The sequence below is a fragment of the Cyprinus carpio genome, chromosome B2 (genome assembly GCF_018340385.1).
Source record: "Cyprinus carpio isolate SPL01 chromosome B2, ASM1834038v1, whole genome shotgun sequence".
Lineage (NCBI taxonomy): Eukaryota > Metazoa > Chordata > Actinopteri > Cypriniformes > Cyprinidae > Cyprinus > Cyprinus carpio.
The window spans coordinates 20,470,436-20,496,693 of NC_056598.1; the positions used below are offsets into that span (position 1 = coordinate 20,470,436).

The following is a 26,258-nucleotide window of genomic DNA, read 5'->3' on the forward strand; positions in this document are numbered from 1 at the left end:
TTGATGATTTTTGAGGAGTTTGAACTGTTGTATTTTGTTCAACACTGTCCAGAGAATCACATCCTGTAATGTAATGCAAAACAAAACTGATTACAATCAAATTTTGTTCATGCTATTATTAAAAATAGCATTTTTAATATTATTTTAAAATTTTTACCTACATAATTTCTTACCCCAGAAATATGTGATAAAGAAGACTGCAATTATTTGCCAGTTTGCCATCACAATAAATGTTAAAATAATCAATTTAGATAAAATGGAGTTGTTTCAATTTACAGTAGACTCGTTTCAGCCTCTCTCTGATGAAGATGTTGTAACACTATCACATATGCAAAGACTGCACAGTATACAGTGTGACTGTCTCCTCCTCCTGAAGAATTCTGGGTGCATTTTAGTGACTTTTCAATCTTCAGATGTTGGTTTTCATCAGTTTCTTCACATTGATTCATTGATTCATTTTCAGTTTAATTAACTAAACTAATTCTATAAGACAGAGCGAATGATATTATTAGAAGTATCTGTACAAAAATTAAGGACTTGTACTATTGAAACATTGTATATTTAATGTTGTTATTCTCAACTAATACAGTATATTTGTTTTTATTATTATTTAATTATTACTGATTCATTATACAGTAATTATGCATTTCTCATCAGTGTCAGAGAGTTGTGTTTTTGTATGAGTGTTGAGTGTGTTTCAGTCACTGTGGGCTGCAGAGCACAGTAGTACACAGCAGAGTCAGACACATGCAGATTCTTGATTGTCAGAGGAACTGTTCCTAATTTGGAGTCCAGTTTTGCATGAAATCTCTCCTGAAATTCAGGCTCTGTAGTTCCCTTCCCAATTGAAAAGTTACTCAGAATGAATGTTGGTGATCTATTTGGTAGCTGTTTGTACCAGAAGAGATAAGCATTTGCAGAACTCATGATGGTATAATTACACAGTAAAGTCACTTGATCTCCTTCAGCAGAAGTCTTTTCTCTTACAGGCTGCTCGACACTGTCCTGTCCCCAGCACACTGGAAAACATGGGACATAAATTAACAATCAGATATTACTGTAAGTAAAGGAACTCAGGATATTAAGAAGAACTCAAGTGCAAATAACAAAATATTCTTACCAAAACCATGTGTTATGAAGAAAAGAGTAATAATTAGCCATTTTGTCATATTGTTGCTCGGAGTTGAAGAGAGTAAGAGGCAGACAACTGATGTGAGTCTCTACTTATAGCAGATCTCACTGTCCTTAGTAGCTTCTCTTGATGGTTTCAGCTACTGAACAGTCTCATACAAGAAATTCAAGAGATGCTTCCCCCTGGTGGTGATTTTGTTGTAATAAACTAAAACTTGAATTTTTTAAACTATGGTTTCATTATGCTATTAAACTGTGTACAACCTATCTATAGGTAATATATTCGTACATTTGTGTAATTTTGGATGTTTTGAAGTTGTGTGTTTGTACATGAGTGTTGAGTGTGTTTTAGTCACTGTGGGCTGCAGAGTACATTTCTAAATGCTTTAGTTTAGGCAATTACCAAATGCAAGTGTACATGATTTTACAGTGAGGAGTGACCAAATCATCTTCAGAGAAAGAAAGCATTCTAAAAAGAACATTGTTTATGAAAATAGAGAAGGAATTTTTGTCAAATGAGGAGCTCAAGAGCTCTTCAGAATAACTATGTGCTTGTCACCCCCTTCTGCATTATGAGTTATTATAAGCTGACAATAAATTTTGTTACGTGTTCATTAAAAATCTTATATAAATTTTACAAATTTTAAATAAGAATATAAAAATAAATAAATGAACTTCTGATAGGGGAAATCTAAATACCTGTACAAGTCAATCAATGTAACATTTTTAAATTTTATAAATATTAGTTTTATAGTTTTTTTAGGTAAATAACTACAGTGAAACTAACTAGTCACAGTGTTAATAGAGAAAAATAGCAAATATCATCGACCATCAGAAGATGTAACTCAGCACCATGTGTTTTTGTATGAGTGTTGAGGTGTTTCAGTCACTGTGGGCCTCAGAGCACAGTAGTACACAGCAGAGTCAGACACACGCACATCCTTGATCATCAGAGGAACTGATTTTGAACTTTTGTCATGATTTGCATTAAATCTCTCCTTAAATTCTTTGTCTTTTTGAACATTTTTAGCAATTATTGTCATCATGTTTTTGGGGATTCCGTTCATCTTTTGTTGGTACCAGAAGAGATATGGGGATGGATCACTGGTTTCATATCTACAATTTATCGTTACAGATCTGCCTTCAACATCAGTTTGAACACTTGAATTCTGATCAACACTCTCCAGAGAATCACATCCTGGAACAGAATTTAAAGCAAAATCAATTCATATTCTGCATGTTATAATATGGCAAATTAAGAGAATTAGAAGGATCCTTACCCCAGAAAAATGTTATTAAGATGATAAAATGTAATTCCAAGTGAGTCATTATAATAACTGTACTGGAGAGCACAGTTGTTACAGCTTGTCTTTGATGAGTCTGTTTTTACTATAATAGTACTGTATATACAGTGGCTGGGAGGAGCTTGTTCTGTTGAATCAGCACATGAAGTGTTAATTCCCTTCCTTACAAATGAGCCATTTCTTTGTCTCTTTATGTGTCGCATTTCTAAATCTTGAATTATTTTTGGACTTCTTTCATTGTCTTAACAATAAGTAACTCGTCAGTAAATCAGTAGATCATACTAACCAGTCTTTTTATTTTTGCTAGTATTCTCTTTACACATTAGTGGATTATTACCTTTTTTTAGTAAGGCAGTGAATCACTTAAATACAAAATGCATATCGTCCTCTCCTTGTTTATAAAGGAATTATGTAAGCAAATTCAAGTATTGTATTTTTCAACAACACAAACACTTTTCAATTTTTTACAAGCTCTGTGGTTTTCTAAATGTTTGATTACTGATTTTCAAAACGGTCATTTTGTGTGTGAGTTTTTGTAAAGCCTCCCAGGCACTTGTAACACTGGGCTGTATAGACGGCTCATCATCACAGCACAGTAATAGAGAGCTGAATCTGAATAGTGAGTGAAGTGGATGTTTGGGAATTAGTCCACTGAAACTGATGTTATTTGTAAACTTGATGTTATGTTATGTTTATACAAATTCAGGTTTTCTATTAGGATACTGTCTGTACCAGTAAAGCAAAACATCATTGCTGATTGTACTGTATGAGCAGCTAAGAGTCACAGACTCTCCTTCTTTACAGCTTCCTTGTCTTTTGGTCAGATGCTGTCAGGAAATATACCCTAATATACATAACAGACATAACAGTTAGCCATAACAGTAAATAAAAAACAGTCCATTTAATACAACTAAAGCAAAGTTAGTATTTTAAAAAACTATGTGATTTGGTCATTTTTTTTGTATCGTTGCTTAAAACACTGCTTACAAATTTGAAAATGCAGTAACAAGTATTTATAACTGTGCCTGATACTGTTATAAAAATCAGTAGTAGATGTCTCTCCATGTTCATGCTTTTGATCAGATCTGTTCAGATTTATGTTTTCTGAGAGTTACTGTTGAGTTTTGATCTGTTTTTTTTTATGTTTTTTGATTGTTATTTTTTATTTTTTGTGTTGTTATATTTTTTTTTATTGTATGTGGAAGATGAGTGTCGTTTATTAATTGTGGTAGTGTGATTTATTTTAATATATAATGTGATATTTTTAATATATAATGGGCTAATAATTCAACAATAGAACAAGCTCTAAAGGTATTTTATTTATTTATTTATTTTGGTGGGAAGGTGGGAAGGTGGGAAGCTTGTTTAAACGTTATGGTGTATATCAAATTGAACAAGAGAAAACAAGAGAGTGATGATACCAGTTTTGTCACTTACCATTCATTAACATGATGTCAATTCAAACTATTATTGACCAGACATAATATTTAATTTTCTTGGATTAAAGTTGGCTTTGAGTAGCTCATTTATAAATGAAACTGATGGTGTGTCATCTCAGCCCGGTTCATTTCCCTCTCTCCCCTGTATAAGTTTGGATGTTGATTTTTGTATGAGAGAGAGGCATCCTGTTAACACTGTGGGCCTCAAAGCACAGTAGTACACAGCAGAGTCAGACACACACAGTCTCCGGATTATCAGTGGAACTGATTTTGATGGTTTCACCTCAGAGTAAAATCTCTCCCGGAACTCTGTTCCATTAAATCCTCCTCCGTATGAATTCCTTTGTAACACAAGTTTAGGATATTCTTCTCTTCTCTGTATGTACCAGAAAAGCTCTTCTGATGTGGAGATTGTATTATATTTGCAGTCCAATGTTACTGATTCTCCCTCTAATTTAGTAACATGTTTAAGTGGCTGATCAACTGTGTCTTCTGACTGGCATCCTGTTAACACACAAGAGTAATTCTGTGACAGACAGCATTATAATGTAGAAATAAAACCAAACATTCGAGAGTAATATACCAAACATACCAAGAACAACTAATCCCAATATTATTAATGTCTCCATCAGGCATAGTTTCATTGTTTATTCTTCAAGATGATAAAGTGGTACCCAAAGAACAGACAAATCAATCAGTGAAACAAAGTAACTGAAAAAAGAGAGACTCAGAGCAATTATTACTGTACAGTATGTAATCAAGGGAGGAGCTCATAACACTGTCAGATACTCACTGTAACAACATCAGTCTAGAGTGCAAATCTCCCTCTCCTGGTTTCTTTGTAGAATTACAGCACAGAAGTTTAATTTATTTTAATGGATTATTTGTTAGCTTTGTAATTTATTTTGAGAGCCCATGTTTTAGACCACACTGACAAGCATTAGCTATTGTATGTCAATCAGAAAAATTGCTGTAAAAATACTGTTCATTTTTATTATTGCTTGTTATGCATATATTACATCTGTTCATTCTGCAATGTGACTAAAGTAGGATTTTCCTCAGATTTCTCCCACTGTAGAATCTCAGCAGTATCTCAAACTCAAGATTTTTACAAACATCTGTGAAAATTTCTTCCTATCTTGTTCCCCACCAGATATAACCAACTCTAAAGTAAGGGGTATTAAAAATGAATGTGCACAAGTTTTATATGTATCTTACATATGTAACAACAACTGAAAAAAAAAAAGGTTGGTGCGTATCAGTTTAACTGATGTGAAATACTTTTAATGTAATAACATTAATATTAATCAACTTTATAGAAAGGCAAATATTTTGATACGATCTTTTCTCACTGTGGATATTAGAATAATCTGCTGTACATAAGGCAAACAGTCCTACACCATCATTAATCCATCAGTTCTTAAAATGCATTGACCTAGCATTGCATTCCCCTTTCTGACTGATTATTTTAGTTCACAAGTCAGAAAACGTTGTTCTGGTTTTGTAAATCTAAAGATTAAGATTTTTGTCTGTTTTTATTTTTAATGTAAAACAAAAGTAAAAGTTTCATATTTTACTATGAAATGTCCCATTTATTTTGTTATAAAACAGCAATTTGTTCTAGTCGATTATCATATCTCCCCTTCTCTAATTCTAAATTATTCAGCAGGTGTTACCACATTCTGTTATTTACAGTCTGGTACAGTGGTACATGTGGTATTATACACATCTGATTACTGGCTTTTAGAGCAAAAATTATGTGTTTGAGTTTTTGTAAAGCCACCAAGGCATTTTGTATCACTGGGCTGCTACTCTCAGAGCACAGTAATAGAGAGCTGAATCTGACAGAGTTGCAGTCTTAATAGTTATTTCAGTGGATGTTTGGGATGTAGTCGACTGAAAACGAGGGTCTGGTATATCCTCACTTCCACTGTATGTTCGAGCACCTTTCCACAGTAAATACTGAGGTTCTCTATTAGGATACTGTCTGTACCAGTAAAGCATAACATAACTGCTGCTTGTATCATATGTGCAGCTCAGTGTCACAGACTCTCCTTCTGTCTTAATGATATTAGTATCCTTGTCATTTGGTTTAATGCTGTCAGCAAACACACCTGTAATGAAATTGCAGTTGCACATTAAACCATCAGCCCATATCATCAATCAAAATATCATTCTTGTCAAAAACTACATTTGATAATTAAAGCGTAAATTATATTCACCTGAAATTATGAGAATCACTAGCAGACACACCTCCATGTTGAAACCTCAAAGTTTTAACTGGTTTTCATCACAGTTTACCGTTTTTGAGGTTCATACATGCAAACTTGGAAACATTTGATACGTAACATAAATGGCTGAGATGGATGCATAAATGAACGACTGTATTGGGGAGGTGCATTGCTGTTTATGAATAGTGTGGGTGTGGTCAGTGACATCATATCCAATCCTATGCATTATCAAGTTTACAGATGTGAACTAAATATAGGCAATACTTTATTGAACTCAACGCGACCCCAAATACTTTATTGAACTCAGTGACGCCCCCCCCCCCCAACTCTCACACTGTGCAAATGGTTGTGTTAAAATTCTTATTAAACCATAAATTTTTTTTTTATGATTCTCTGTAGTTCACATTAGTCAGATAACATTGCAAGATTTTTTGCTTGTAGAGTTGTATATATTTTTTTGCTGTTAAGATAATGTAAGAGATTAAATATACAAATATATATATAAACATTACGTTCAGTAACTTGTTTTTGTTCATTATTATATTGCCTTTTCTCTGTTCTCTTCATGTGCTCCTAAATTGTTCAGCAGGTGTTGTCACAATTTGTTATTTACAGTCTCATTGGTACATGTGGTATTATACACCTCTGATTACTGGCTTTTAAAGCAAGAATTGTGTGTGTGAGTTTTTGTAAAGCCTATAAGACACTATATATTACTATGCTGTTGCTCTTAGAGCACAGTTATAGAGAGCTGAATCTGACAGAGTTACACTCATAATAAAGAGTTCAGTGGAGAATTTGGATGTAGACGACTGAAAGTGACAGTCTGTGTCAGCAGCTCCATTGTAAAATCGAGCATGATCTGACAGAGTTACACTCATAATAAAGAGTTCAGTGGAGATGTACCAGTAAAGGTATTGTAAAATCGAGCTTGTATCATATGAGCAGCTCAATGTCACAGACGCTCCGTCTTTCCTGGTTATACTCTTATCCTCTTCATTTGGTCCAATGCTGTCTGAAAACACACCTGGAAGTAATACAGACATCCTCAATCCTTTCAACGAAACTAAAAAGGAGACTCTTAAAATATCACATGCATAATGTAAAATATTCTCTCTACTCATTGAATCCACTGCTTAACATGTGGAACTACTATTTAAGAACTGCTAAAAGTGAGCTTTACCTGATATGATTATGAGGATCTTGATTTTTCAGATCTGAACTTTATTTTTAAAGCGGACTATACATCTATGTTTTTTGAATGATTTTATAATAATGTGGGTGTGGATTGTGATATTGTGAAGACCTGCCCCCTTTTTGGCAAACATATAGGAACATTTGTTTTTGATCTTGACTGTCACTGAACATTTATTCTATTTTAACATTAATTACACTGGTGAATTGAAAATATTAATACAGTCATGCAAATTAAGCTTTTGTAAATATACATGTGTTACAATGAGTGAAGAAAAATGAATGAATGTATCACAAAATGGGGTTCAGCACTGATTTTAAGGTTTTTTATATAAGAGCTGAATGTGTTTCAGTCACTGTGGACCTCAGAACACAGAAGTACACAGCAGAGTAAGACACACACACATCCTTGATTGGAGCGTGTTTCTTTATTTGTTTGTGTTGTGAGCATTTGCAGTGCCTGCTGTCAAACTGATGAAGATGTTTTCTTGATTTGCTGGTGCTTTTTCTGTTTTGCAAGTGTTTTCTGAAGTTGCAGCGCATTGAGCTCTCTTGGCCACCATATATTCATTTCATTGCCTTTGTTTAAAGAAATAAGAATGTTTGAGTTTTTGTAAAACGTCACAGGCATTTTATATCACTGGGTTACTACTCTTAGAGAACAAGAGTTGAATCTGACAGAGTTACACCATTAATAATGAGATCAGAGGGTAATTGAGATGCAGTCGGCATGGTCTGTTGTTTCCTCGTTTGCACTGTATGTAAATATTCAGACTGTCTGTACCGGTAAAGAAAAACATAACTACTGCTTGTATCATAGGAACAGCTCATTGTCACAGACTCTTCTTCTCCACTGATCATATTGGTATCTTTAACTGGATCAGTGCTGTCTGCTAATGCGCCTGCAATAAAATTTCATTATCATCATCAAACCATCAGCAAGATATTCTTGTTAAAACCACCAAGTAAAAAATGCTAAACATATTCACCTGAAACTATGACATCTCTCCAAGTTGATACCTTAGTTAGTTGATTCCCCTATCCCTTTTTATTGCATAATGTAAATATAATGAATTTATAATATCTAGACTATATATATATATATATATATATATAGCAACCTCTTGCAAACGCAGGAGGATCTCTTATATTATATATATATATTTATAATATACTCTTTATATTATATATTATATATTACCCTCACCCCGTGGTATCATTATATTATATTAGAAGATATATTATATTATATTATATTATATTATTTAGGGCTGTCCACCGATTAATCGTAATTAATTGCATACAAAATAAATGTTTTTGTTTGCATAATATATGTGTGTGTTCTCTGCATATTTATTATGTATATATGAATACACACAAAGTATAGGCCTATATTTTGAAAATATTTACATCTATTTATATTCATATAATTTTTATTATATATACATATATTTAATACATAAACCTAACATATTTTTCTGAAAACTGTAGGAGAAGCTTTGTTTCCTGCTTGTCATGTTGATGGTGATGTTCAACAGCAGTTTTCTTTAGAATAGTAAATCTGAGGTGGTGTTGTGTAGATATCACCACCTTCAGACTAAAATATTTTACTATCTGTGTCTCACTTGAGGCAGCTTCAAAAGAAATTGTAACATAAAAAAATATAGAATGAAATAAAATAAAATAGTGTTTAGAGGATTTTATAAAGATATAAGAAGAAATTAGCATTTGGCAAAGCAAAGTAAGTAGCATTTGGCAAAGCAATTTTTAGCATTTGTGGCAATTTATTATTAATTGTTATTAAGTGAGATTTAGGCTGACAGAGGCTTTATAACAGTGGAAACAGTAGACACATCACATCAGAGGTTCAAAAACAAAATTTGTGCACACAGGATTTTTGTATGAATGTTGAGTGTGCTTCAGTCACTGTGGGCCTCAGAGCACAGTAGTACACAGCAGAGTCAGACACACGCACATCCTGGATTGTCAGTGGAAATAATTTTGAAGTTGTGTCAAGATTGCTGCTAAATCTATCCTTGAAGTGCTTGTCATTTGTACCAAATCTATTCAGCATGTATTCAGGGAATCCATTTACTTTTTGCTGGTACCAGTAGAAATTTGGTGATATATCAGTGGTTTCATATTGACAGCTGATTGTTACAGTTGCTCCTTCTACAGCAGTTTGAACTGTTGTATTTTGTTCAACACTGTCCAGAGAATCACATCCTGTAATGTAATGTAAAACATCATTGATAAAAATCTCATATTTATATTAAAAGAATATTACGGATATAATAAATTTCTTACAGAATCTGACTTACCCCAGAAATAGTATGTGATGAAGACTATAACTCTTTGCCAGTTTGCCATCATAATGATTGTTAAAATAATAATTAGTATCCAATTAACTTATTGAAATCTACAGTAGATTCTTGTTTCAGATAAAGTTGTTGTAACACTGTCATATATGCAAATACCTGCAGGAGGAGTCTGACTGCACAGTATCTGAACACACACAGTGTGACTGTCTCCTCCTCCTGAAGAATTCTGGGTGTATTTTAATGACTTTTCAATGTTCTGATGTTTGTTTTATCAGTCTCTTCACATACATTGATTCATGCACTCTTCTTTTTTTTCAGTTTACTGTGGGCTTCAGAGCACAGTAGTACACAGCAGAGTCAGACACTCATACATCCTGGATCATCAGAGGAACTGTTCCTAATGTGGAGTCCAGTTTAACATCAAATCTCTCCTGAAATTCAGGCTCTGTAGTTCCCTTCCCAATGGAAATGTCACTCAGGATGAATGTTTGTGATCTGTTTTGCAGTTGTTTGTACAAGAAGAGATAAGCATTTGCAGAACTCATGAGAGTATAATTACACAGTAAAGTCACTTGATTTCCTTCAGCAGAAGTATTTTCTCTTAAAGGCTGCTCCACACTGTCCTGTCCCCAGCACACTGGAAAAGATGGGACATAAATTATCAATCAAATATTACTTCAACAGACATTAAGTATATCAAGTGTAAAAGATAAAAGTCTCTTCTTACTAAAATCATGTGTTGTGAATAAAAGAGTGATAATCAGCCATTTTGTCATTGTTGCTCTGAGTTGGAGAAAGTTGTGAAAGTCAGACAACTGATGTGAGTTGTCTCACAGCAAATCTCACTGTTCTTAGTAGCTCCTCTGACACAAGAAATTAAGAGATGCTCCCCCCTGGTGGTGATGTAACTGCATTAAACACCTTAGTTTTTCAGAGTTTATTTGTAAACTTTGGAATCATTTGTGTTTATTTAATTATATAAACCATAAAGTGGCAGTGGAAGACTGGCCATAGGGAGAACCGGAGAACTCCCTGCAAGCCAATTTGGCCTGCTGCCCTACAATTTATTTATTTATTTATTTATAATATTGTTTTTGTTTGTTGCCTGTCGAATGTACTAATGATTATTTCCGAATTCGCCATTCAATAATAAAACTCTAATAAATCGTGAATCGGTTAGTGTTGACTGGTATCGAGATTGGCCTTGCGCACGCTCCGCGCATCCGTCAAAAAAAGATGCGAGACTCAAGAATGGAGTAGAAGCACACAGGTGCATCAGAATGGCAAAACTGTCCTGGGGTGCGTCTAACTAAGTTAGCAACTTTGTTGGTTGCAATGCAATTTCCCATTGCCAACCAACTAAGTTGCTAACAGGTTAGCAACTATGGTTTTGGGAAACGCACCCCTGTTTAGGCCTTCAAGTGCAGGTCAGTTACATCTCTAAATTACGGTGGCCCAGTAGTGCACAACACAACGACCTTTATTACTATATTACCAAGCACAATGTAGGCCTATTGTGAATTTTTAAATTATTATTATTTATTTATTTATTGTCGCTGTGGTTGCCTGTTTAAAAACCTCTTCTGTGGGTCAAGGCAATATGTGTTAATGGATTAATAGATGACACCTAAAAATAAAAATAAAGCTGTCATCATATACTCACCATTATGTTGTTGTAAACCCATATGGCTTGCTTTCTGCATTGGCAGACAGAAATGTTGCAAATAATGTTACTGTCAGTCAGCTATTAAGATAGACCCCACAGAAGAAATTCATAACGGTTTAGAATGACACGAGGGAGAATAAGCTAAAATCCCAGCTTAAATCTTTTTTTTTCTTTACTTGAATGTCAATACATTGTACAATTTTAAAGTATCCTTCAGGTTCAGCGTAGGCAAACTAACTTTTTACATTGTTTGGTGTATATTTTCTGAAAACATGTCTCATCCAATCTAGATTTGAGATGTAGAACCATTTAATGGCCTTTTGGAGAGTTATTGAACCTGCATTCCACATGGTTCGTGAGACCAGAGCAAGGACAGCTAACGAGGAGAGAAGTTGGAATAGCAAGCAATGCAATGGTAAATATTGACATTGTATTGTTTGTGAAAGAGAAAGAAAATGTTACATTTACTTTCATTTTTTGATGCACACGTTACATGCATGTATCATAGTTATTTAAAATTTATTTTGACAGTGTCAGTCTCTGCAGCCCTTCGATGAGTTCCTCCTCTTCATGGTCCACCTTTCAGTCAGTCTTCCACAGAGAGATCTGGCCTTACAGAAAAAAAAAAAAAAACACTTGGGATGGATTAATTTGGTTTTATTTGTACAGACTAGAATATAAAATGTAAATTAATTATTATGTAAATGCAAATATGTATAACTTTAATACGTTTTTTTGCTCACCAGTGTAATGTAAACGTAAATATCCACATGAAAATTTTTGAAACTTTGATACAGTGTAATAGTTATGTAAAATACAAATACTAATAACTGTGATAGTGTAATGGTATGTTACTATGTTTTTTTTTTAACACTTCTGCCACTTGGAGGACTGATAGGTCAGGCAGATCGCTGGCGACACCACTGTAAACATTCTCCTGAGATGAAAAACAAAGGTATAGTGTAAATTGACCATTAAAAAAAAAAAAAAAAAAAAAAAAAATATATATATATATATATTTTCCACCAGTCACTACATGTTACATACATTATGAATGGAGCCATATTAAATATGATTGTGTTTTTGTCTTTAATAGACTATTTTTATTTAATCTCTTATATATATATATATATACACACACATAACTATTACAGAATCTTATTTTCATCTCTTTCAATTTTTCTTTCTTTTCCCTTTATCATTTGAAGAAAGTTGCATCTAAACACACACAGGTGTTTCCACAAGTGTAATTGTATTGTGTGAATTAAAGAATGTGGGTTTGATGTGGCTTGAGATCAAAGTGACATATGAATTTGAGTTTTTGTATGGCTTCACATAGACTTTGTATCACTGGGATCCTACTCTTAGAGCACAATAATAGAGAGCTGAATCTGACAGAGTTACACCAGTAATAGTGAGTTCAGTGGATGTTTCTGATGTAGTCGACTGAAAGCGAGGTTCAGCTGGGGTCCCAGTGTTACTCCATCCCCGAGCATCTTTCCACATTAAATACTGAGGTTCTTTATTAGGATACTGTCTGTACCAGTAAAGTGTAACATATCTGCTGCTTGTATCATATGTGCAGCTGAGGGTCACAGTCTCATCCTCCTTCACGGTATTAGTTTCTTTATTCGGCCTAATCTGTTCTGCAGTCATCACACCTAAAACAAAGAAATAAGAAAATTAAGAGTCAAGTTGGACAAAATGATTTCTTACACTGTTTTTCTACTGTACATCAAAGGGAGTCATACAGTACCTGGAGTCAGAATAAATATCAGAAACATGCATTTGTCCATGTTTACTAGGTCAGATCAGTGTATTAATGTTCTCTGTGCTCCAATTCTAATGTATGAATTCTGTCCTCACAGAAGAGGTGTGTCTTCAGACTTCTTTCTTTTCTTTTTTTTAACCTTTGATGGTTTCAGTTGAAGGTGATTGGTTGGAAGTGACAGGACTTAAACACAAGCACAAGAGAAAAAAGAAATAAGAAAGTATGATCAGACTCTTTTGGACTGGTTACACATTCTGGGTCATACTGCAAAATAATAATAATAATAATAAAACACAACAGAAATACCATAGATCTATGCTCTGCTTGAGTAAAACTTCCCAACTTCATTTATCATTTATCTTGAACTTCTAAAAGTCTTGATTCTTTGGTTCCCTACAAAGAGCACTTTATTGTTTATTACTGATATGATTCTAAATTGATAACTTATAAATTATAATAACTTTTTATAATATTATAGTTGGTTTATAGTTTTGCGTTGGGAAAGTTGGAGTTTTTATTCACTTTGTATGTTTTTGTATGAGTGTTAAGTGTGTTTCAGTCACTGTGGGCCTCAGAGCACAGTAGTACACAGCAGAGTCAGACACACGCAGATTCTTGATCATCAGTGGAACTGTTCTTGATGTTGTATCCAGTGTTGCATTAAATCTCTTCTTAAAATCAGGCTCAGTTGTTCCTCCACTGAATGAAAATTTACTCAGAATGAATGCTGGTGATTTGTTTGATAGTTGTTTGTACCAGAAGAGATAAGTATTTGTAGATGTAGCTTTGGTAGTGTAGTTACACATTAAAGTTACTTGATCTGCTTCATTTGCAGTCATTTCTCTTGAAGGCTGTTCAACTCTGTCTTGCCCCCAGCACACTGGAAAAAAAGATTTAACCATTAATCTTTTACATATATGAAGAAATAATAAAATGTAAACGAAGAACTTTCTTACCATAGTCCAGTGCTGTGAAGAAAAGTGTAATTAGTACCCATTTTCCCATTGTTGAGACCAATAGATTTATATTTTAATGTGTATTATTTTGATTATGTCACTCTGTCTGTTGTGATTGTAGCTATTGGTTTCCTCTGTGTTGCACATCTCTTGATATTTCAAGTCTTCAGGTCTGGAGGCACGTCTCCTTAAAGACACCTTGAGGGATGCTGCCTCCCTGTGGTGAATTACACCTTGAGGTATGATGATTTTTTTTGGTGGTTTCTCATAAATGTGAAATACAATCAGAATTAATGCAATCAGACACCAAAGCAGTAACACATGATGTTTCAGATTTCTGCAAATACCAGAGTAGTCTTGAAGACCTGAGGAGGTGTGTTGTTTTGGTCCAAAAGATCCAAAGATTAAGACATTAGTAATGACACTTTTTGAATTTAATTGAATTCAAATCATTTTTTTTTTCATTAATAATGTTTATAAATGCAAAATGGTTGGTCTTGATTAAGACACTCTGCATTTGTATACATAGATTTTGGTTTGTAAAGAGAAATAGAAAGACATTTTAAGTTTAATTATTAAGTTCAATCATATTAATTAGATTTAGAAAATTAAAACCAATTTAAATATGTGACCATAAAAAAAAAAAAAAAAAAAAAACTAAGCTAAACTTGGTAATGTTTCCAAACTTGTGAATGCACACACATAGTTTTTGTATGAGTGCTGAGTGTGTTTCAGTCACTGTGGGCCTCAGAGCACAGTAGTACACAGCAGAGTCAGACACACGCAGATCCTGGATTGTCAGAGGAGCTGATTTTGTTAATTTATTTAGACGTGCATTAAATCTCTTCTTGAACTCGTCCTCATTATTTCCATAAGTAGACAGCATGTGCTTTGGGAATCCATTTACTTTTTGCTGATACCAGAAGAGAGTTGGCAATGGATCCGTGGTTGTATATGAACAATTGATTATTACATCTGCACCTTCATCTGCTGTTTCAACTCTAATATTCTGGTGGACAGCATCCTCAGATTTACATCCTGGAATTTAGAAAAACATTTACCAGTTGAATTCATTTAATCACTAATTCATTCTTAAATTAAAATGGAAGGAATCCACTTACCCAAGAAATATGAGATAAACAGCATTAAATATTTTTTCCAGTGTGTCATCATCAGAATATTGTAAATGTGCTGCATGTGCTAAATTAGATAGAATTGAATAAACATATATAGAAGAGCAGTTCAAACCACTTGTTGTTTCAGTCTCTTGAACACTTTTACAAACACCTGGAGGAGGAGCCTGACTATACCACAGTATATAGATAGCTTGATCGAAGGGTTTTATTATTTATTTTGACACTTAATTCTCATATTATTATAGAATAATGTGCTTTAACTTTGAAAGAATATGACATTTTAGTATTCTCTCATTTTTTGAAAATATGTAAAACTGCATATTAATAATATAAATAAAATAAAATAAAATAAGGTATAAAGTTAGCATATTAGTTTTGTCATACATAAAACTAGACAAACCATATGTAATGTATTTCATTAAATAAGGTAGTTAATACGTTGCTTGTTACATATTTCTATTAATTACTTTATTAATAAAAATAAATGTATATTTTCTCATCATCTAATCACCCTCACATCATTGTATGACCTGTGTGACTTTCTTTCTCCTGAAGAAAATTGAAATATATTTTGAGAAATTTCTTTTTTTTCCATACAGTGGAAGTCATTCCTTGGTTGAAAGTCAGTCTTTGGTTACCAACATTTTTCGAAGTATTTTATTTTGTGTTAAGTAGAAAAAGTAAAAGCATACAGGTAGGATAACATGAGGGTGAGTAAATAGTGGCAGAATTTTATACAGTGTTTGTGAATATATTTGATGACAGGAGTGGTTTTTCAGTGTTTTTGTATGAGTGTTTAGTGTGTTTCAGTGACTGTGGGCCTCAGAGCACAGTAGTACACAGCAGAGTCAGACACATGTAGGTTCTTGATCATCAGTGGAACTGTTCTTGATGTGGAGTCCAGTGTAGCAGGAAAATCTGTCTTTGAATTCATCCTCAATTGTTCCTTTACCAACTGTAAATTCACTCAGAATGAATGTTGGTGATCTGTTTGGTAGTTGTTTTGTACCAGAAGAGATAAGCATTAGTAAAACTGGTAGAGTAATTGCACAGCAGAGTAACTTGAGCTGCTTCATCTGCAGTCATTTGTCTTGAAGCTTGTTCAACTTTTGTCTTGTCCCCAGCACACTGGAAAATAGATTTAGCCATTCTTCATGTACTGACAGTGGAATCTCAAACAGATAACATGTAAATTATGAAATAATGTTCTTACCAAACTCATGAGCAGTGAAGAAAAGTGTAATAATCACACACATTGCCATTGTCACTTAAAGGTGAAAAGGGAGAATATTTTATCAGAACTTTCCAGAAGTGTTTTCTTCTTGCTGTATGGTTTCTGTTTCTCTGTATGTTTCAGATTCTTCATGAGGTTCAGCTTTATATAAGAATTTGAGGAATGATGCCTCCTTGTGGTGAGTTTGAATAGATTTTGCTGACCGGGACTATTTGCTCTTGTACCATATTCTGACATGATTCACAACAGCTCACAACTGATGTCAGAATCAATTAATCAGAATAAATTTGAAGAAAAATGACATTTATTTGACATGTCTGCACTATATGTCGAATTTGACTTTGAGTGGAAAACTTTCCTTTAAGAGACTCAGGCAGACTTCATACAAGATATCATGCAGAGGAAATATTAATAATAATGTGATATTTAGTCAAATCTACATGATTGTGATGTACTGTAATTCAGGATCTTGGTCCAATCTCTTCCATAGTTTGGTAACTGTAGTGGGTTTCTTAGCCATACCTTTGTCGCCAAGGATTTTCCAGAGATTTTCAGTCAGTTTAGATGGGGATTCTGGTTATTTATACTGTGCTTAAGAATACAATTAATTTATGAAATATGCTTCTACAGTACTCCTGTTAGGATAACTTTAAATAGGACTAAGCAGTGACCTTGAAGTTTAGGAAATTATAGGTTGTTCTCTAATTTTGATCTCCACTGTATGTCCACAACTATTACAGTTGCTTTTTCATGTTTTGCATATTAACAGAAATCCACAAAATTTTATTTTATCTTTCACTTTTTCTTTATTTTCCCTTTATAAGTTGAAGTTGCATGTAACCATACACAGGTGTTTCCACAAGTATAATTATGTTGTGTGAATTAAAGATTGTGGGTTTGATGTGGCTTGAGATGAAAGTTAAAATGAATTTTGAGTTTTGTACGGCTTTCACATAGACTTTGTACCACTGGGCTCCTACTCTTAGAGCACAATAATAGAGAGCTGAATCTGACAGAGTTACACCAGTAATAGTGAGTTCAGTGGTTGTTTCTGATGTAGTCGACTGAAAGCGAGGTTCAGCTGGGGTCCCAGTGTTACTCCATCCCCGAGCATCTTTCCACATTAAATACTGAGGTTCTTTATTAGGATACTGTCGTGTACCAGTTAAAGTGCAACATATCTGCTGCTTGTATCATATGTGCAGCTGAGGGTCACAGTCTCATCTTCCTTCATGACACTGGTTTCTTTATTTGGCCCAATCTGGTCTGCAGTCATCACACCTAAAACAAAGAAATAAGACAATTACTGAGTCAAGTTGCACAAAATTATTTCTTACACTGTTTTTCTACTGTACATCAAAGGGAGTCATACAGTACCTGGAGTCAGAATAAATATCAGAAACATGCATTTGATCATGCTTACTAGGTCAGATCAGTGTATTAATGTTCTCTGTGCTCCAATTCTAATGTATGAGTTCAGTCCTCACAGAAGAGGTGTGTCTTCAGACTTCTTTTTTTTTCTTTCTTTTTTTTGTGAACTTTGATGGTTTCAGATGCAGGTGATTGGTTGGAGGTGACAGTTTTGAACACAAGCACAAGAGCCTTGAAAAAAAGAAATCAGAAAGTATGTGATTTGTTTACATATTATGGGTCACTGTACTGCACTCTATTTAAAAAAAGAAGTTATAAAAATAATGAAACACAATGGAAATACTATAGATCCGCTCTACTTCAGTAGAACTTCACAACTTCATGACTCTAGATTCATCTTGAACTTTTAAATGGTTTGATGCTTTGGTTACCCACAGAGGGCCACTTTATTGTTTATTACTGATGATTCTGACTTGATAACTTATGAATTATGATGCCTTTTATAATGTATTTACTTGGTTTATAGTGTTGCGTTGGCAAAGTTGGAGTTTTTATTCACTTTGTATGTTTTTGTATGAGTGTTGAGTGTGTTTCAGTCACTGTGGGCCTCAGGGCACAGTAGTACACAGCAGAGTCAGACACAAGCAGATTCTTGATCATTAGTGGAACTGTTCTTGATGTTGTATCCAGTTTTGCATAAAATCTCTTCTTAAAATCAGACTCAGTTGTTCCTTCACTGAATGGATATTTGTTCAGAATGAATGTACACAGTGTTTGATAGATGTTTGTACCAGAAGAGATAAACATTTGTAGTTTTGGTTGTGTAATTGCATGTTAAAGTTACGTGATCTGCTTCATTTGCAGTCATTTCTCCTGGAGGCTGTTCAACTCTGTCTTGCCCCCAGCACACTGGAAAAAAGATTTAATTATTAATCTTTTACATATGAAGTAACTCACATATAAAGGAATAATAAAGTGTAAATGAACTTTCTTACCAAAATGTTGTGCTGTGAAGAAAAACATAATAATCACCCATTTTTCCATTGTTGAGATAAAGAGATTAATATTTTAATGTGTATTCTTATGATTTTGTCTCTCTGTCTGGTGTGATTATAGCTCTTGGTTTCCTCTGTGTTGCTCATCTCTTGATATAGTCTTGAGATCCGTAGACACATGTCTCCTTAAAGACACTTTGAGGGATGCTGCCATCCTGTGGTGAATTTATGTATTTCTAACCAACATTTTTATCCAAAGTAACTTAAAATGAAATGCAATTAGAATCAATACATACAGATACCAAAGCAGTAAGAACAATACACTTAATGTTATCGTATTTCTGTAAACACAGAAGTACTACCTTGGAGACATGCTTCCAGGGGAGGTGTGTTGTTTTGGAGATTGCAGTGATTTGAGATGAAAAGATTAGGATATTAGTAACAAACCTTTTTGAATTAAACTGAATTTAGAATTCAGTTTAAATTAATCATGCTTATAAATCCAAAATCTATTTGTCTCTGTCTTGTTTGTGATAAAAATTCTTTATAACAAATGTCATGATAAAGACACCCTGCGTCTGTATACACAGATTTATGGTTTGTCAAGAGAAACAGAAAAACATTTTAAAGTTTAATTAAATTAAATAATAACACCAGTTTAAAATATGTGACAATAAGAAGACAAAATGAAACAACTAAAATTGTAATATTTCCAAACTTGTGAATTGCTCAGTTGCTCACACACAGTTTTTTTGTATGAGTGTTGAGTGAGTTTCAGTCACTGTGGGCTTCAGAGCACAGTAGTACACAGCAGAGTCAGACACACGCAGATTCTTGATTGTCAGAGGAACTGATTTGGTTTGTGTGTTCAGACTTGCATTAAATCTTTTCTTAAACTCTTCCTCATTATTTCCATAAGTAGCAACTCTGTTCAGTATGTAGTTTGGTGTTCTTTTTGATTTTTTTTGATTTTTGAAGAGAGTTGGTCTTGGATCAGTGGTTGTATATGAACAATTGATTATTACATCTGCACCTTCATCTGCTGTTTCAACTCTAATATTCTGGTGGACAGCATCCTCAGATTTACACTCTGGAATTAAAAAAACATTTGCCAGTTTAATTCATTCAATCATTAATTCTTTCTCAAATTTAAATGGAAGGAATTATGTTTAAGAATCTACTTACCCAAGAAATATGAAATAAACAACACTAAATACTTTTTCCAGTGTGTCATCATCAGAATAAGGATGCTGCGGTAAATTCAATAAAATTGAATGAACACATCTAGAAGAGCAGTTCTGACCCCTTGTTGCTTCAGTCTCTCTTTGCTAAAGTTACACTGAACACATTTACAAACACCTGGAGGAGGAGCCTGACTATACCAGTGTACAGATAGCTTGATTGAGAAGTTTTATTCATTTAGAAATTTAAGGCTCATAGTATTGTAGAGTAATTTGCTTTAACTTTGAAAGAATATGACATTTTAGTATTCTCTATTTTTTTTTAGTTGAAAGCGAAAATGCATAGTAATACAGTTAAAAGAAATTCAGGTATAAAATTAGTTTATTAGTTTTGTCATACATAACTCTTAACAAACCCTATGCAGTTTCTGTATGCAACATGGACATACTTGTTATGTTGCCTATTCTAGTATAATGTATAATAAATGTATAATTTGTCATCATCTACTCATCTCTCTCATTGTTTTCTATCTTCTGTAGGAATATGAAAATATATTTTTGAGAATCTCTCAATGTTTTTTGTCAATACAGTGGAAGTAATTTCTCGGTTGCAGGTCAATGTTTGGTTACCAGTTATTTCTCTAACTATTTTATTTTGTGTTCTGCATAAGAAAGTAATACAGGTAGGATAAGATGAGGGATAGTAAATAATTGCTGAAATTTATTTTTTTTTTTTTTTTTGGTGAACTGTCCCTTTAATGTTATGGATTTTATGTGGTGTTTGTGATTTTTTTATGATGACTGGAGTTGATTGTGGTAGATCTCTTTTTTTTATTTTTTGTATGGAGTGTTGGTTGTGTTTCAGTCACTATGGGCTGCAGAGCACAGTAGTACACAGCAGAGTCAGACTTGATCATCAGTTGAACTGTCGTTGATTTTGAGTTTAGTGTTGCAGAAAATCTGTCCTTAAATTCATCCTCAGTAGTTTACCAGTCACTTTACCAAAACTAATTACATTCAGCATGAATGTTGGTGATCTGTTTGGTAGCTGTTTGTTACCAGTAAATATATAACATTTGTAGCACTGGTAGAATAATTGCAGTGTTAGATTGACTGGATCTCCTTATTTGCAGCCATTTTCTCCAGAAGTTGTTCAAACTCCTGTCTTGCCCCCAGCACCCTGGAAAATAGATTTAACTATTATTAATTGGCCATACTGTAACTAAAACAGATACTAAAGATAGAATAATCTGTCTTACCAAAGTCCTGTGGCAGAGAAGACAGGAAACATACTAATCATCGTTTTTCCATTGTTGAAATGGAATATATTTTGGTGTATGCTCTAATGGAATATGTATCTCTGTCTTTACCGTACTCTCTGGTTGTCCTCTCTGCTTATATACCTTCTATGATATTTCGAGACTTCAAGTTACAGTCGTCTTAAATCCCTCACATACGGTGGCACACTGTTGACCTTGACTTGACTTCATAGCCTCTTTTTGGTTGTGCCCTCTCAGTGGGTGAATTTCGTGTATTTTCTAGACTCACATAGGCACATTATTTTACATTTTGGTAGCAGTGGACATTACAGAGGACAACATTCTTGACATAAAGCCTTATTTTTTATGATTGCCCTTACCATCCAGAAACTTTTCAAAGTTTATATTACGTTGATGATTTGTTTGATCAGATTTTCTGCAGCTTTTCATGCAGTTCTTGACATGTTGAAGCCATTTTAAATATTAATTTGAGGATCCTTGCCCACCTTGTGGCCAGCATTTTTACTGATTCCACACTTGTGAAAATTAATTTCATATAAATATTTATAATATCTTAAATATTTGCAAATTTGTCAACACCAGACTTTTCATAATACCAATGTTGATATTAATGTAGACTATTTTTTTCTTTACTCAGTTATGTACAGTAGTTTGTGAGCTCACAAGTGCCACAATCGTCTGTTGCTGATGGTTTCTGCTCTTATATCTTTGTTTCCACCTTTTATTCAACATTACACAACCTGAATTGCAATGTCTTATCACACAATCACACAAATGCAGGTTGGTTTCACATGAATTTATAAGTTATGTGTATCAGATTGTGGTTCAGTTTCAAATGTGAAAAAGGACTTGGTTTGTTGTACAGCTTCCACAAAGACTATTGATATTCACTGGGCTCCAACTCTTTAGAGCACAATAATAGAGAGCTGAATCTGACAGAGTTACAACCAGTAATAATGAGTTCATGAGATGTTTCTGATGTAGTCAGACTGAAAGCGACGATCAGCGGGGTCCCCGGACCACTATAGTGAAACGAGCATATTTCCATATAAATACTGAGGTTCTGTAGTATGAACGTCTGTACCATAAAAGTACAACATATCTGCTGCTTGCATCATACGAGCAGCTCAGTGTCACAAGACTTTCCTTCTGTACTGGTGACATTTGCCACTCTTGTTAGGCCCAATCTGAATCTGCAGCCATCCACCTGCAACGTAAACATAAAATTTGGTAAATTCAAATTTAGTATGAAGTGTTTTGATTGTGCTTCAGTCACTGTGGGCCCAGAGCACAGTAGTACACCAGGGCAGAGTCAGACACACGCACATCCTGGTTTTCAGTGGAAATCATTTGAAGTTGTTGTCAGTATTAGCTGCTTAAATCTATCCTTGAAGTGCTTTTCATTTGTACGCGAATCTATTCCATCATGTATTCAGGGTAATCCATATTAACTTTTTGACTGGTACCAGAAGAATATGGGTTATATAATCAGGTGGGTTTCAATATTGACAAGGCTGTGTTAGGCAGTTGCTCGCCTCAACAGCAGTTTTGAAACGTGTTTGGTAGTTTTGTTCAACACTGTCCAGAGAATCACTCCGTAATGTATGGTAAAACATCATTGATAAAAAGTCCATATTTATATTAAAAGATATTAGCTGAAATAAACTTTCTTAGCAGATCTGACTTAGACCCCAGAAATAATAGTGATGAAGACTATAATCTTTTGGGCGCGTTCCTGCCATTCCAACTGATTTTTATAGTAATAATTAGTATCCAATAACTTATGAAATCTACAGTTAGATTCTTGTTTCGATAAAGTTGTTGTAACCACTCTCACAATGCCAATGACCGTGCAGGAGGAGTCTGACTGGCACAGTATCTGAACCACAGTGTGATCTGCTCCTCCTCCTGAAGAATTCTGGGTGTATTTTAATGCCTTTTCAATGTTCATATGTTTGTTTTATCAGTCTCTTCACATACATTGATTCATGGCATGCCTCTCTCTCTTTTTTTTCAGTTTACTGTGTGACCCCCTGATTCACGAGGCAGCAGTAGAGTAGTCCACATGCAGCAGTCAAGACCACTATACCTATAGCGATCCTGGATACATCATAGGAACTGTTCCTACTGTGGGAGTGTCCCAGTTTTTACATCAAATCGTCTCCTGAAATTCAGGCTCTGTAGTTTCCAATACTTGCCACAATGGTAAATGTCCACTCAGGCATGAATGTTCTGTGATCTGTTTTTGCAAGTTTGTTTTGATACAAGCAAGAGAAAGTTGCGTTATTTGCCAGAACTCTCATGAGATTGTTTGTTTAGTAATGTTAGCAGTTAATCAGGTAAGTCTTCGTCACTGGAGTCTTCAGCTTGTCAGCATAGATCAAACAGAAGTATTTCTCATTATAAAGCTGGGCATCACACACTGTCAATGTCCGCCAGAACACTGAAAAGAATGGGGAATAACTATATCAATCAATATATACTATCAACAGACATTAAAGTAATAATCAAGTGTAAAAGATAAAAGTCTGTCTTTCTACCTAAAATCATGTGTTTTGAATAATAAGTAGTTGATGATCAGTCCATTTTTGTCATATTTTGCTCTGAGTTAGGGAAGAAAGTTGTGGAAAGTCAGACAACAAGGATGTGAGTTGTCTCACAGCACAAATCTCACTGTTCTTAGTTAGCCTCCTCCTGGACACAAGGAAATTAAGAGCTGCCTCCCCCCTGTGGTGGTGATGTCAATCGGCATTAAACACTTTAGTTTTTTCAGAGTTTATTTGTGAAAACTTGGAATCATTTGGTTGTTTATGTAATTATAGACCATATAAAGTTTGGCAGAGCAGTGGAAAGACTGGCCATATATGCGCTGAGAAGCCGGAGAACTCCTGCTGCAAGCGCATATTTGGCCTGCAAGCCTATCAATTTATTTATTTATTTATTTATGTAATATTGTTTTTGTTTGTTGTCCCATGTTCGAATGTACTACTGATTATTTGCCGAATTCGACAATTCCGTTAATAAAACGCTATATAAGGTTCTATTTTGATATCGGTTAGATGTTTGAATGGTGAATCGATGATTGGCCTCGGGCGCACGCTCCGCGCAATCCTTGATGTGCAAAAAAAAGAATGCTGAGACTCAAAGAAGGTAGTAGAAGCACACAGGTTGCATTAAGAATGGGCAAAACTGTTCCTGGCGGTGAGTTTATAACCTAAGTTACGCAAACTTTGTTGGTTGGCAATGGCAATTTCCCATTGGCCAACCAATCTAAGGTTGGCTAACAGGTCCAGCCAACTATGGTTTTGGGAAACGCACCCCTGTGTAGGGCCTTCAAGGCTTGCAGGTCAGTTACCATCTGAGTCTAAATTTACGGGTTATTTGGGGCCCCACTAGTAGTGCACAAGCACAACGATCCTTGTATTACTATGATTACCACGCCAGCACAGGATAGGCTCTATTGTGAGAATTTTTAATTAGTATTAATATTTATTTATTTCTTGTCGCGATTTTCGATTGTGGTTGCCTGTTTAACAAACCTGCTATGGTGGTGTCACAGGCAACTGATGTAGTTAATGCGAGTAATAAGATTTGACACGCTAAAAATTAAAAATAATAGACTGTCCATAAATATATTCTTCACAGCATTATGTTGTTGTAATACCCATATGGCTTGCGTTCGGCAGTGGCCAGCAGCATGCAAATGTGCCAACACTAATGTTACTGCTCAGTCAGATAATGTATCCTGATGAGATAGACTCACTACCAGAAAGCTCCACATAAAAATCTCATAACAGAGTTTAGGAATGACACGAGGGGGAGAATAAGCTAAAATCCCAGCTTAAATCTTTTTTTTTCTTTACTTGAATGTCAATACATTGTACAATTTTAACGTATCCTTCAGGTTTCAGCGTAGGCACACCTAATTTTTTACCATTGTTTATGTGTATTAATTTTCTGAAAACCTGTCTCAGCCAATTAGATTTGAGATGTAGAAGCCATTTAAGGGCCTTTTGGAGAGTTATTGAACCTAGGTAATTCCCCATGAGTTCGTGAGAGACAGTAGACAAGGACAGCCTAAACGAGGAGCGAACACATGTTGGAATAGCATGGGCAATGCAATGGTAAATATTGACATTGTATTGTTGCTGAAAGGAGAGAAAGAAAATGTTAGAAGAAAAAAGCATTTAATTTCATTTTTTGATGCACACAAGCGCACTTTACATGCATGTATCATAGTTATTTAAAATTTATTTTGACAGTGTCAGTCTCTGCAGCCCTTATCGATGATTCCTCCTCATCATGTCATGGTCCACTTTCGTCATGTTTCCACATGAGAGATTCTGGCCTTACAAAAAAAAAAAAAAAACACTTGGGATTGATTAATTTGGTTTTAATTTGTACAGACTAGAATATAAAATGTAAATTACAATTATTATGTAAATTGCAAAATATATATAACTTTAAATAGACTTTTTTTTGTCTCTCACCAGTGTAATGTAAACGTAGAATATCCACATGAAAATTTTTGCAAACTTTGATACGTGTAATAGTTATGTAAAATACATAAAATACTAACATAACTGTGATAGTGTAATGGTAATGATGTTACTATGTTTTTTTTTTTAACTAACTTCTGCCACTTGGAGGCCTGATAGGTCAGGCAGATCGCTGGCGCTGGTAAGACACTCTCATATGGAATATAATATAATTAAAATATATATATGAATATATATATATAATATATATATAGTTAGTTTTTTATTTTCCACCAGTCACTACATGTTACATTACATTATGAATGGGAGCCATTTATTTAAATATGATTGTGTTTGTAGTGGTATCTTTAATAGACTATTGTTATTTAATTAATCTCTTATTATATATAATATAGTATACACACACAGTAACTATTACAGAATCTTATTTTCATCTCTCTGTTCAATTTTTCTATTCTTTTCCCTTTATCATTTGCAAGAAATGCTGCATACTAAGACACGACATCCAGCGTGTTTCCACAAGTGTAATTGTATTGTGTGAATTAAAGA

At 34.2% G+C, this 26,258-nt stretch overlaps 1 pseudogene and 2 gene segments (V, D, J or C); all 3 read right to left on the minus strand.

Moving 5' to 3' along the window:
- Nucleotides 1–5,671: 5,671 nt before the first annotated feature.
- Nucleotides 5,672–6,235, minus strand: LOC109051563. The segment is given in 2 exon segments: nt 5,672–5,988; nt 6,097–6,235. Coding segments are annotated over 2 exon segments (354 nt in total).
- Nucleotides 6,236–12,633: 6,398 nt separating this feature from the next.
- On the minus strand, nt 12,634–13,082 carry LOC109051562. The segment is given in 2 exon segments: nt 12,634–12,947; nt 13,043–13,082. Coding segments are annotated over 2 exon segments (354 nt in total).
- Nucleotides 13,083–16,112: 3,030 nt separating this feature from the next.
- Nucleotides 16,113–19,289, minus strand: LOC109051561 (annotated as a pseudogene).
- Nucleotides 19,290–26,258: the final 6,969 nt, after the last annotated feature.